The 13,921-nt window shown below is 36.6% G+C and overlaps 1 protein-coding gene across 7 annotated transcripts in view; it reads left to right on the top strand.

Moving 5' to 3' along the window:
• Window positions 1–13,451, top strand: part of SLCO1A2 (solute carrier organic anion transporter family member 1A2) — a 56,979-nt gene extending 43,528 nt beyond the window's left edge. For all 7 annotated transcript variants that reach the window (XM_015570088.1, XM_015570089.1, XM_015570091.1 and 4 more), the window contains 7 exons: window positions 2,123–2,287; window positions 3,508–3,703; window positions 5,304–5,469; window positions 6,405–6,577; window positions 8,529–8,593; window positions 9,150–9,267; window positions 12,926–13,451. In XM_015570088.1, the coding sequence (XP_015425574.1) occupies window positions 2,123–2,287; window positions 3,508–3,703; window positions 5,304–5,469; window positions 6,405–6,577; window positions 8,529–8,593; window positions 9,150–9,267; window positions 12,926–13,139 (1,097 nt within the window). In that variant the 3' untranslated portion in view covers window positions 13,140–13,451. The remainder of the gene's footprint in view (window positions 1–2,122; window positions 2,288–3,507; window positions 3,704–5,303; window positions 5,470–6,404; window positions 6,578–8,528; window positions 8,594–9,149; window positions 9,268–12,925) is intronic.
• Window positions 13,452–13,921: the final 470 nt, after the last annotated feature.

Here is a 13,921-nt window from a genome sequence, read left to right on the forward strand (position 1 = left end):
CATTTGCCTTGAAGGTCAAATTTTTTAAAAAGAAATTAAGCCTTGGTGGTGTGGCTCAGTGATTGAGTGTGGACCTGTGGTTGATTCCTCCTGGTCAGGGCATATATCTGGGTTGCTGGCTTAAACTCTAGTGGGGAGCATGCAGGAAGCAGTCGATTGATGATTCTATCTCATCATTGATGTTTCTATCTCTTTCTCCCTCTCCCTTCCTCTCTTAAATAAAAGAAATATATACATTAAAAAAAGAAATTAAATCTAAGAACAAAAGAAGGAAAAATATACACTAATCTGAATAAGTTTACAGTCCTGAATCCAAGGATGTTAGCTTAGCTGTGAGCATCCTGGAAATTAAGGCAGAAAAAGAAAAAAGAAAGCAAGATATATAATTGTCTATATTTGATAGATATAGACAAAGAATAATAGTTCTTAAGGAGAAAATCTTCCCCAAGTAATAAATTGTAAAAAAAAATAATAATTCTGTATTATCCCCAAGAGGTCTGATTTAATTAGTATGAACATTTAATTAGTATGGCCTGGGTCTTGGAATTTTTAGAGAGTATTTATTTAGAAGGCAGAGAAGGACTAAGTTTTCTTATCTATAAAATGGAGATGATAATTGTAGTTATAATTATAGAGTTGTGTGAAGGTAAAAAGAGTTCAGGCACTTATTATTATTATTATTATTATTACTGCAACTAGTATTAGTATTATTTGTTGAGGTTGCTACTTCTAAAATCACCCATAATTTATAATGCCAATTTGCACAGAATTTTTATTAACAACTACAATGTTAACAATTGTAACAATTTGTAAGCATTGTAACAATTACAATGCACTTAAACCACAATTGAGCATAATCCCAGATCATTAGGAGCCAATTCAGAATCTTGCAAATTCCCAGGCATCATGATTATATTACAACTTTTCGCAAAGAGATGGTATGGACTGAGAGAGGATATTAGCATAGAATATTGTTTGTGGTCTGTAGAATTATTTCTCAAAACCAGGAAAGAGCTGAGCTTAATATAAGAAATATAGGAAATAATTTGAACTACTGAGACTCATTAATGAGGACAGGGATGTCAACAAAATGGGTGACTTAAAAAACTCCAAAGAGCTCTGAACATAACTCTTAGCCCTGCTATGTGTTTTATTCCTAAATATGAATTCTACCATTAGAATTCATCTCTTTTCATGGAGCTACGCTTCCTCTTCTTTCAATTTGTTTTTTTATTGATACTTTGTTCCAGAATGGATTTTAGGCAGCTTATTAAGCAAACCAGGATAATACAGAATAAGGAAGGTAATCAAGACAGAGAACTTGAAGACGGAAAGTGAAAAGAAACCGTGAGACTGTGACCTCAAGTGGCAGCAGTGTGACCCAGAGCATTTGCTAGAGATGGGCAAAATTTGGCTCTGAGTTTTGGCAGTGAACATGAACAGGGAAAAGTTTTGGTTAAATTATATACATGGTACTTAGTATGTACCTAATGAATCAGATCTCAGGGAGTGGGTGTTAAAAGATACCCACGTGGTTTTTAAGCACATTTTGTTGTAAACCATTGGCTGAACCACCAAAAATGATGTTCTGAAAAAGCAGAAAAATACCTGATACTTGAGAAAATTTATATTCCATGAACTCCCAAATACATACATATGTATTTTAAATATGCACGAATGATAATATCAATGATAGAGTGTGAACTTCTTTATCAAGTTGATTTTCTTCCAGACGTTAGAGAACAGAACAAATATCTTTCATTCCAGATGATCTCTAGAGAAGAGAGGATATTAATTAAAAGGAAAAAGAGAAGGATAAAAGGAAGTGGTATGAACACAGACAATATTTTGGTCACATTGTAGTTTTTCCTTAAGACACATAGTAACTTAGCGAAGGCAAAACTATTGTGTTTTGGTACCTATCTAGTCAGCTGTGTCACCACTTGCAGAAGCCTCCAAAAACAATGGCGTAACTTCAGTTTCTAAGAGGTAAAAAGAGTTAATAATGTGTGCATTGTAAAACAGGAAAGCAATTTGGAGGGGAAGTTGACGTTTCAGAAAAAGTCAATCAGAAAATGCAGAACCTAGTTAGTTTGACACTGTTGTCTTTCTTCCCTTTCAGATTTTTTACCATTCATGAAGAGTCTTTTTAGCAACCCAGTTTACATGCTTTTTATGCTAATAAGTGTGGTACAGTTCAATGCATTTATTAATATGATGTTCTTCATGCCTAAATATGTGGAACAGCAATATGGAAAGTCAACTTCAGAAGCAATCTTTCTAATTGGTATGTTTGTCTTTCTCAGCATTATTAGCCCACTCCCTTCCTCCCCCCTGAAATGGTAAATAGAGTGATGATGGGTCTAGGAAACTCCTAAATTAAAAACTGTTAAAATATTTTTGTCTCTGATACATTTCTCCCTTCTCTTTAATGAAATCAACAAAGGGTGTCTCTCCGACACAAATTCAAAATATTTCTGAAAATCTCGAGGAATGCACAAATTAGTTATAATTTTCAGATAGGCAATCCATTAATGAAAAAATTTAAAAAAGGAAGAGAGTGAATTCATTAGGAGTCAATGTTTTACTATCAGATTTTACTCTTGGCTCCCAGTCATGAATTCCATGGTTCTCCTGGTTCCCCTGGTCTCCCTGGTGGTTTCAGGTGTCTCTGCAGCCTATATATTCTGACTTTCTTGTGACCACATGACTACACCACCCGCCCCTCTCCCGCGTTAGGTTTCTCTAAGGATCTCTTTACAGTAGTGAAAGTGAATTTCCTAAATTATCTGCATCCACATCACCTAGAGTGTTAGTTAAAAGTTCAGATACCTGGTGCCCACCTTAGACATACTGAATCAGACATACTGAATCTCTGGTGTGGGGCTCTGGAATGGATTTTTAACAACCTCTTCCAAGGGTGTAATTCAATGGGCAGATGCTGGCATGTAAGAATGCAACCTAAGGGTGTCTCTTCTTTTTCTTCTTTTTTCCTTGTGTGGAGGGAGGAGTAGCAGCAAGACATGTATTGTAAATACACTTGACAATTACAGGCAGTAATCTTTGAAAGTACCTTAAACTGTGCCAAATTCATAACCAAAATAGGAATAAACAGCAGCAAAATCACATAAATCATATATATATAAAATGACATCCCCAAAGTGGAAATCAATAAATTACTGGTCGGTCAACTTTGACTTGTTGCTCCTACCTGGATCCTACAAAACATTTATATCCTCCCATTATCAAGTAAGTGAGTAATAATAGGTCTTCAAAAATATACTTTGACATTGAAGGGCATTTAAAAATCTCTCTGTAGATAACATGTAACAAGTAGGGATAAAATTCAATCATCCATATTCACTGTGAAATGGACCTAAATGGTTTCTTATGTAAGACATGTTAGATATCTTTTCTGTAGTCTATAGTTAGATAAAAGTAATATCATATTTGTTTCTCTGCTAAGTAACATTGTAAATAACATTTTACATTTTCTTGCATTTATAGGTATTTACAACTTACCTCCAATATGCATTGGATATATCTTCGGCGGATTAATGATGAAAAAATTCAAAATTACTGTCAAACAAGCTGCCCACATAGCATGTTATTTATCTTTCATTGACTTTCTTCTCTACTTTTCGTGTTTTTTCATGGTCTGTGATAATTCTTCAGTTGCTGGCATAACCACCGATTATAAAGGGTATGTTTTTTGGGTTTTTTTTTTACTAAAGAATGTTATACACTTGAATAGTTAATAACATATTTTCTTCAATGATTATCCTGGACCAGACCATTTGCTAATGGTAGCAATCTATGGTCTTTCATCTTTCCTTCATCTGTCAATTACAACCAAATGTATTCAGGCTCCAGGTTTAATAAAGAGGTTAGGAACATATCACAGGGTTGGTGAGTTTATGATTGCACGTGTGTCTATGTGTGTGTCTTTGTAGCATCCTACTAGATATTAAAGTGATATCAAAAAAAGCTACCTATTGTTTTAGGTTGCATTGGGATATGTTATCTAAATATTTTATATTCTCACAAATGGGTAAAATTAAGAGTTGAGCATACAGTCTCAATCGCTTTTATGTTTCCACAATAAGCTTAAATTTAGCACAACCCAATCCTGATACATGCTACAATAACTCATATAAATTCATGTATTTCATTTGTATAGTTATGTATCATTGTTCAGTAGTTTTAGATTTGTATTTTGAGGGTTCTCTGGGTCTATAGGTATGCTAGAAACAGTGCTCCCTGATCAAGCAGGGTCACAGTCCACTTTCTTTCACTGAGTGAGGCTGTAGAATATACTGCATGATTAAGTGGGGTCATTGGCTAGATTCCATGACTGAGTAAGGCTGCCAATTGTGATGAGCCATTGGGTAGGGCTGTAGGCTGGGTTCTGCTGCTGCTCAGTGCTGTAGGCGTGGCTTCATGGTCTGGCAGTATGTTATGCTAGGCTCTGAGGATGCTCAGGGTTATTGGTTATGTGGAGTCAGAAGCTATACCTAACAGTAGAGCTGGGCTACTAGCTTGACTCCCTGCCTTAGTGAAGTTGTAAGATGGGCCCAGGTTCCCTGACTGGGCTTCCTGGATGGGTGGTCATCAAGATGGCAGCCCTGGTTGTTCCTGATACAGTTTTATACTAGAAGAATATATTTGTTTACACATATTTTGTAGTTATGTTTCTGGAGCTAAATGTATTATCTATATTATATGTTGGACTTACAGATTTTGTTAAAAATATGTTTTTAATGATTTTAGGAGAGAGGGAGGGAGAAGGAGAGAGAGAAACATTTATTGGTGGCCTCCCATATGCACCTAATCCCGTAACTTGGGCCAGTGACCTTTTGGTGGATGAGATGACATTCCACTAACTGAGTCACACTGAGAAGGGCCAGATTTTGACCTAAAGTGAGCTCTTGAGATTGCATTAATGAATCTGATCTCTCTTGTTACTTTCCATGATGTGGATCAGCCATAGAGATTAGGGCAACTTTATTTTCGAGTTCTAATAATACTTGGAAGAATACCTCCTATATGGTAGGCCCTCAACTAATTCTTGTTCACTGACTGTTTGTTTATGTAAAATAAATCATTGAAAAAGTGGCTATGTGGTCACTGAAGCAGCTAACTTTTATGCCCTATCTATAATCATCAGGCCACACACTGATGGTTGGAAGTTTTCTGTTTCTATTTTGGGGAAGAAAAAATTTAACTGTGGATTGAGACGAAAAAAAAGAATGAGGAAATGGTCTAATAGTCAATATTCATGGTATTATTTTAAATCATTTCAGAATGCAGCAAGATTTACATATTGGAAATGCTATCCTTGATAATTGCAACATGGATTGCAATTGTCCAACTAAAACATGGGACCCTGTGTGTGGAAGCAATGGTTTGTCATATATGTCAGCTTGTCTTGCTGGTTGTGAGACATTTGTTGGAACAGGACTGAACATGGTAAAATAATCTATTACCTTTATTTTTTTTTAACAGAAATTTTGATTTATGAACTGCATTGGCATTTTCCAACTGTGAACTGGGCCCACATTTGATAAAAGTATAATTATAGTCTTTCTTCAAAACCAAATTATTTTGTAGAAAAAAATAAACATTGTTTTTCCATATGCTCATTTAATTTACTTTTTATTTTCTAGGTCTTATTTTAGACCTTTAGAGTGTCTGAGCACTGATCTTTAATTTTATAGCAGTTGACATTATAACTCAGCTAATTTGTTTTAAAAATACTCTGGGCTGAAATATTTTTATCATTGAGATAAAGTTGACAGCTTGATCTCAAGTATCCAGCAAATTGTTTTGCTGGAGTTTTTTTCCCCGTGCATATGTATGCACATGTTGTCTGTGTGTTCCACGTTCTGAGAGCTTTGTAAGATGGATTTACGCAGGTTTTCTTGCCTAACAATGTTGGTTGGTGATAACAGTAAATATAAATTTTGGGTCTTATTAAAACCTGGAAACATATAAGAATTCCAAAAAGAATTAACTTTACTCTGTTTTTGAAATAAACTCTACTTTTTAAAACAAAGCTTTACTTATCTTAATTATCTAAATATTCCAACTGAGCATTCTGGAACAATTTTTGTTTCTGATACTTAGTATTGTGGGAAAACAGTACGTCTTTTTCAAAAGCATGACTTTAGGGTAGGTAAGTTATTGCGAAGATACTCCAAATATTTAGAGAGAAATGCCATGTTTCTGGAACTGCCCTTCTATGTTTCGCTTTTTGTTATCATCCTGAGAGACACTCTAAAGGAGATGAGAATAAAGGTAATAAACAGCCTACATTTTGATCCAATGGGGGATGCAGAGAATAGTTGAGATCTGTGTTTCAGATTTTTCTTCCTGAAAGAGGATAATGTATGATTTTTTGACAGGTGTTCCATAACTGTAGCTGCATTCAGACCCTAGGAAATTCATCGGCAGTTCTCGGGCTGTGTGACAAAGGACATGACTGCTCCATGATGCTCCAGTACTTTTTAATCCTGTCATCGGTCAGCTGTTTCATTTACTCTTTATCTGCGATCCCCGGATACATGGTTCTCCTGAGGTACACAAGTTATTTTCTTTATTTAGATTCCTTTCTGGTCACTTATTAAGGTAACTTTCTCAGAAAGCCAGTTGGAGCTCATGGCCTAAGAGCTCAATGCTTTAATGTCATTCATTCAGAGTTTTGCCTTAAAGCATTATTGAATTTTGTGAAATTTTAAAGGTAGCCCTACACATGTTCCTCTCTTGACTTTTCCCTTTGTTTCTTTTCTTCCTTATTTCTAAGAGTTAATTTAGTGAAATTCTCATTATTTAACACAAAAAGAGACACATCTATATCATAAGGTTACAAGGAAACACCAATAAGATGATGCATTTGCTAAAAATGTATTGCATCCTTTTGTGAAGAAAGCTGCTTTTATTTTCTTAGCCTTGCTGTAATCAGGGAAGCAAATGGAATACAGAGGAGCTCTCCCTGTGAATTCTTTGAGCAGGTAGCACTGCCGACGCTGAAACGAGTGAGGCGCAAACAGTGGCCCTGGGGAATTATAGTCTTCATTTCTACTTACAGGCATTTCAGGCAACAGTGAAAAGGTGGGAGAATTTCTCAAGAGAAAAAGAAATCAGTGTGACTCTTGAAATTATACCAAATCACTTAACATATGTTTGCTTTGGAGTTTTTCATCACTTTTCTTTGAAAATTTGTATTTTTTCTTTCCTCCTTGCATTTACTTGTGTAAATTATTGACTTTTCGGTATTTTGCTAATACAAATAATTTAAAAACAGCTAGGGTTGCATTGTTCTTGTTTTAGACTAAAGGTTGAACCATTAGAATCAAGAACTATTACTTCAATGAAAGGATAGAAATGAGCTGATATCAAATATTTTCTCCTTTGATAACTTTCTGAAGTGTGACAAAGGACATGACTGCTCCATGATGCTCCAGTACTTTTTAATCCTGTCATCGGTCAGGATTAAATGAATGAGGAAATGAATGAGGAAATGAATGAGGAAAAAATTTGGGGTAAAATGCCAAGAACCAGAAGTGAGGCTACTGTGTAGGCTACAAACTGGATAATCAGGCCTTGAATAACCAAGACTAGAGCATGCAAGGAAATTCTAATCCTCAGTGTGTTACTAGCACACAAACAGTCCTTTTAAGAAATTATGATAGTAGGCCCTGGCCAGGTACTAGTAGCTTACTTGGTTAGAGCATCATCTCTATAATATAAGGTTGTGGGTTAGATCTCCAATCAAGGCACATACAGGAGTCGACAGTTGAATGCATAAATAAGCAGAGCAACAAATCAATGTTTCTCTCTCTCTCTCTCTCTCTCTCTCTCTTTCTCTCTCTTTTTCTCTCTCTCTCTCTCATCAATAAATAAAAGTTAAGAAAAAAGAAACTAGTCATTTTATTTTATTTATTTTCTAAAAATTGCTTTATTTGATTTCTTTTTAAATATTTGTACTGATTTCAGAGAGGAAGGGAGAGGGAGAGAGAGATAGAAACATCAATGATGAGAGAGTATCATTGATTGGCTGCCTTCTGCAAACGCCCCCCCACTGGGGATTCAGCTCACAATGGGGGCATGTGCCCTGACTGGGAATTGAATTGTGACCTCCTGGTTCATAGGTCAATGCTCAACCACTGAGCCACACTAACCAGGCCAAAAGTTGCTTTATTTTTAAAACATTTCACACAATCCCCAACCCCTCCCTTTTGTCAACCATCATATTGTTCTCTGCATCTATGGGCCTGTGTCTTTGGTTTGTTTATTCATTTGTATTATTTTTTAGATTCCACATATAAGTGAAAACATATAGTACTTGTCTTTCTCTGTCTGACTTACTTCACTTAACATAATACCCTTTAGGTCCATCTATGTTGTTGCAAATGGCAACATTTCAGTCATTTTTATTGCTGAGTAATAGTCCACCATTGTATAAATCATTGTTTAAATCATGGTAGTTTAAATCTCATTATTTTATTTGTGAATTCATTTCTCTTTAGGTGTATTAAGCCTGAAGAGAAGTCTCTTGGTGTGGGATTACATGCATTTTCCACAAGAGTATTTGGTAAAAATAGTCATTTTTTTTCAATATTATATCAGATCATTATTAAATACTAAGTAAATTAAATCACTCTCTCAGAGTAAGAGTCTAGAAAATATCCCTTCTGCTTTAGATAGCACTCTGTAATTAGTATGAGAACAAAGTGCAAAAAGAACTAGAGAACTTCCTTCTTTTACTTAAAAAATGTCCTATTTAAACTTAATTCTACTTTTCATCTATTGGATTTGAAAATCAAATGAACAGGAAATGTTATATTAAAATAAAATGTACATATGATTGACCCCAAACATTGCAGAAAAAATATATTCATGAATTCAATGTTTTTCTCTATCAATAGTTTTGTGTAGCATTTGTCCACAAGATTACTTATCCTTTATAATCTAGAAACTTTAAAAGTAAAAGTAATTTCTAATCTCTCTAAAAAAAGTCAAGTATTAAATTTAGATATTGTTAATTTTGTTGGTTCTTCAAATAGAGGTAATTAAAATTCTCCCAAACAATATAATGTATCTTAATTCTTACCTTCTTGATAGAGTTTTCTTTTTCTCTTTTATTGTAGCTGGAATCCCTGCACCTATATATTTTGGAGCTTTAATGGACTCCACATGTTTACATTGGGCAACTTTTAAATGTGGTGAGTCAGGAGCATGCAGGATATATGAGTCCACTAACTTCAGGTAAAGATAATAATATTTTAAAAGAATTGTTTTATTAGCATAGACTGCATAAAATGGCACCAATCATCCTATATAATAAAAGCCTAATATGCTAAGTGTCTGGTTGCCTGATTGACCATTCAGCCAATCAAAGTGTAATATGCTAATGATATGCTAAGGCCAATCAGCCACTCACTATGACATGCACTGACCACCAGGGGTCAGACAGTTAACCAGTTGACCAGTTGCTATGATGTGCACTGACCACCAGGGGCCGGATGCTCTGACCAGTAGGTCAGCTTGCTGCTGGGGTCTGGCCAATTGGAACTGAGCAAGATGGGCTGAACATGCCCTCGAGCCCTCCTGTGGTCCTTCCCTGGCTGGCCAACCTCTGTTACCCTCCCTGCCCTAATCCTGCACTGGTGGGGTCCCTTGGCCTGGCCTGAGCCCTCTCACAATCCAGGACCCCCCAGGGGACGTCGTAGAGCCAGTGTTGGCCCAATACCGCAGGCCAGGTGGAGGGATCCCACTGGTGCATGAATTTGTGTACCAGGCCTCTAGTGTCTAATATTTTCTTTGCCAAGTGACTAGTCCCGTGGTTGACAAACTGTGGCTCGCGAGCCACATGTGGCTATTTGGCCCCTTGAGTGTGGTTCTTCCTAAGCCTTAGGAGTACCCTAATTAAGTTAATAACAATGTACCTACCTATATAGTTTAAGTTTAAAAAATTTGGTTCTCAAAAGGAATTTCAATCATTGTACTGTTGATATTTGGCTCTGTTGACTAATGAGTTTGCTGACCACTGGACTAGTCTACTTTTTGTTTTGTTTCCAGAATAGGTATTGATACTATATCCCCACTTTTTATTTATGTGCTAGAATTTCATTTTTCTCAATATTTTCAAAGTACTTGATAAATATAAGCATGGGTGATTTCCTTAACCTAGCCTTTCAAATGTTGCTTGTTTAATTGTTTGCAGTCAATACATTATTGAAGGTAATGGTTATATATAAGCTATCTATCTAAATTATGTTGTTCTCTAAAGCAGCCATTTTCAACCCTTTCCATCTCTTGGCACATATAAACTAATTACTAAAATTCTGTGGCACACACAACTGTTGTAATTTTTTTTATTTGAAAATTTAAGGGAAAAAAGGTCAGTGCCCTTGACTAGTCAGGTATTGCATGTTTTAAAAATTCTTGCGGCACACCAGTGTGCCTGTGGCACACAGTTGAAAATCACTGCTCTAAAGTGTCCCATTTCATCCTCCATCATTTTAGCATCTTACTAGCTTGAATCCTTACTTCCTTTCACCAACTACCTCTGATCTCCAAAGTGATAATTTTCTCTCTCATTAAATTTCACTGACACAATATTCTTCATGTCTCTTAAGGGCTTATTTTTTTGTTAATCAAAATCTGATTTTGAACAAAACATGTGATATTAACCAGTTTTTGAACAAACTCTTCCATTTTTTCTCTTTCTATCTCACGTTCTTTCATGTTCCAGTTGGATACTGAAATTTGGTTTAAATTTGAATTAAGTTCTCCTAATGGGACACTCTTATGCCAATTATTTAAAACTAGAGGCCTGGTGCACAAAATTCATGCAGGGGGTGGGGGGTGGTAATTACCTCAGCCTGGCCTGCACCCTCTCCAACCCGGGACCCCTCAGGGGTTGTCTGATTGCCTCTAGCAATCTGGGACTGCTGGCTCCTAACCACTTGCCTGCCTGCCTGCCTGATCACCCCTAACTACTCCCCTACTGGCCTGATCATCCCTAACTGCTCCCCTGCTAGCCTGATCGCTTCTAACCATCTCTGCCTACCTGATCGCCCCTAACTACTCCCCTACTGGCCTGATCACCCCTAACTGCTCCCCTGCTAGCCTGATCGCCCCTAACCATCTCTGACTGCCTGATGGCCCCTAACTACCTCTGCCTGCCTGCCTGATCACCCCTAACTACTCCTCTACTGGCCTGATCACCCATAACTGCTCCCCTGCTAGCCTGATTGCACTTAACCACCTCTGCCTTTCCCCACACCTGGGACCCAGGATTCCCTCCTCTGGCCAGTTGCAGGCACCCAGGACCCAGGCTTCCCTCCGTCTGGCCAGCCGCAGGCACTCAGGACCCGGGCCTGCTTTGCCCGCACCAGCAGCAGCCGCAGGGGACCGTGGGCAGGTGGCTTTGCCCGGGCTTCAGCCACAGATGCCCAGGACCATGGGGTGGACGGTTTGTCCCTCTCCCGGGCCACAGGTGCAGGCGCAACTGTTGGCGCCTGGGACCACGGGGCGTGTGGCTTGTCTCTCTCCTGGGCTGGGCCACAGGCACAGGCGCAGGTGCAGGAGCAGCCGCTGATGCCTAGAACCGCAGGGTGGGAGGCTTGTCCCTCTCCCAGGCTGAAGCCTGGCTAGTCCCCATTCCTCTCTCACCAGTGTTGAGTGTCTGAGCTTTTATGGTGTTATGGTGTGAGGGCGTGATGACCATTTGCATATTAGTTCTTTATTATATAGGATGTGAAAATCACATAAAATAATTGTATAAATCATGAATGTGTACATATATACTTTGTAAAACTATAAAAATAAATGAGGAACAAAATTAATAAAATTCAACATAATGTTATATCTGGGATGGGTTAGAAAGCATTAGGATTATAGGGTACACAGAGGACTTAAATATATTAGTATTTTCTGCTAAATCAGTCTGAAATAAAAGTAGCAAAATGTATTCATTTAAAAAACATTGGTAGTGAGTTAAGACTTGTTTAATTTTTTCCCTGTATTCTTGAAATGTTTCATAATAAAATAAAATTTTAGAAGCAGAAAGATGAAAATACAAAGCAGAAATCAATAGGCTACATATAGATGTAACAAAAATAAAAGCTGTGTTTTTGAAAAGTTTAAAATATAATAATGACAGTTATCTGGAAAGACAAATAGAGGTAGCACAAATAGAAAGTATTATGAGTGAAAAAGGACCCTGGCCAGGTGGCTCAGTTGGTTGAAGCATCGTCTCATTCATCAAAGAGTTGCAGGTTCGATTCCTGGTGAAGGCACATATCTAGGTTGTGGGTTTGATTCCAGGTCAGGGCATGTACAAGAGGAAATTAATTGATGTTTCTCTCTCACATCAATGTCCCCCCATCCTTTTTTGCTTTCTTTCTCTCAAATCAATAAAAAAAATCTTACCAAAATTTTACTATAAATATATAAAAACATGAATATTTTATAGCTATTAAAACTGAATCAATCAAAATGTGCATCTCTAAAAGCACTGAGTCCAGATGCTTTTAAGGAAAGTTTTACAAATTTTTGATGATCGGGTGATAATGGCAACCCTTTGGGGGTATTTTTATTAAACACTAGACCAGAGGTCCAATCACTGTCAGTATTAAATTTAAGTTGGAGTGTCTAGTCAATGTAAACAAATAAAAATAGTACTGAAAGATCAGAAAAAAAGAAAAAATTGGATTTTCTGGATGAAAAATTCTAAAGAAAACCATTTTAACAAAAATTAATAAGCAAAGTTGCATATGTATGATCAACATGCAAAACAATTAGCTGCTGTTGTTCTTATGAGAATAAAATATTGAAAATTAAAGATCTGCAAAACTAGTTTGTATTCACCATACTGTCTATATAAAATTTAGTATGTTTCAACTTTTTTTTTTGACAGATACCTCTACCTTGGATTGCCAGCAGCACTAAGAGGATTAAGCTATATTCCAGCCGTTTTTATCCTAATTATTTTGAGGAAGTATCGTCTACCTGGTGAAAATACCACTTCAGGAACTCTGCCTGCAGAGGCAAAGGTTACAGGGAATGAGGACCAAGAAATGGACCAAACTTGCAAAGTTTTGAATAATAATGTATTGAACACTAAAATGTAATATCCTATTACTCATGTTTTCCAGAGTTGGAGAACACACTATAACTTAATTGTTTGTAAAAATCAATAGAGGTATTGCAGGTAACCTTTTCTTGTCTAAGAACCTAAAAAAAAAAGTGTTTTTACTTAAGGTAAAAAGAAAAAAGTTCACTGATGGTATTTCTGAGCCATCAACGGCACTTGAGGTTTTCCTTAGATGGACATTTATAACAACCTTAAGAACTGGAGATTAGAGCCAGCTTTATATTTAAAAATATTTTGTTAATCTTCGCCCAAGAATCTATTTCTATTAATTTCTTTAGATAGGAAGGGAGAGAGATAGAGATAGATAGATAAACAGACAGATAGATAGAAACATCAAAGTGAGAAACATTGATCAATTGCCTCCTTTGGATTAAACCCACAACCTAGGTGTGTGCCCTGACTGGGAATCAAACCCACAACCTTTTGGTGTAGTGGATGACGCTCCTACCAACTGAGCCACCCAGCCAGGCCTACAGCCAACTTTACATTTATGTTAAAACAGCAATTTCTCTTTTAACTTATGTACAATAAGAATATATTTCCTTCATTGTCTTTTCCAAATGACTCTAAAAATTCCCTGTTATGAAAATCTATTTAATTCCATTGAGTATCTGCTTTGCTATTGGGGTTAGAGACTGGAATTCTCATCCTGCTACGTGAATATTTAAGTATTTTATTCAAATTTATTGCTTCCAACTAAAAGAAGCAATAAATTTGTTGTCTTCTTTTATTTATAAATTATTCTTTAACTCCTCCTAT

This window comes from Myotis davidii, unplaced genomic scaffold (assembly GCF_000327345.1).
Source record: "Myotis davidii unplaced genomic scaffold, ASM32734v1 scaffold346, whole genome shotgun sequence".
Lineage (NCBI taxonomy): Eukaryota > Metazoa > Chordata > Mammalia > Chiroptera > Vespertilionidae > Myotis > Myotis davidii.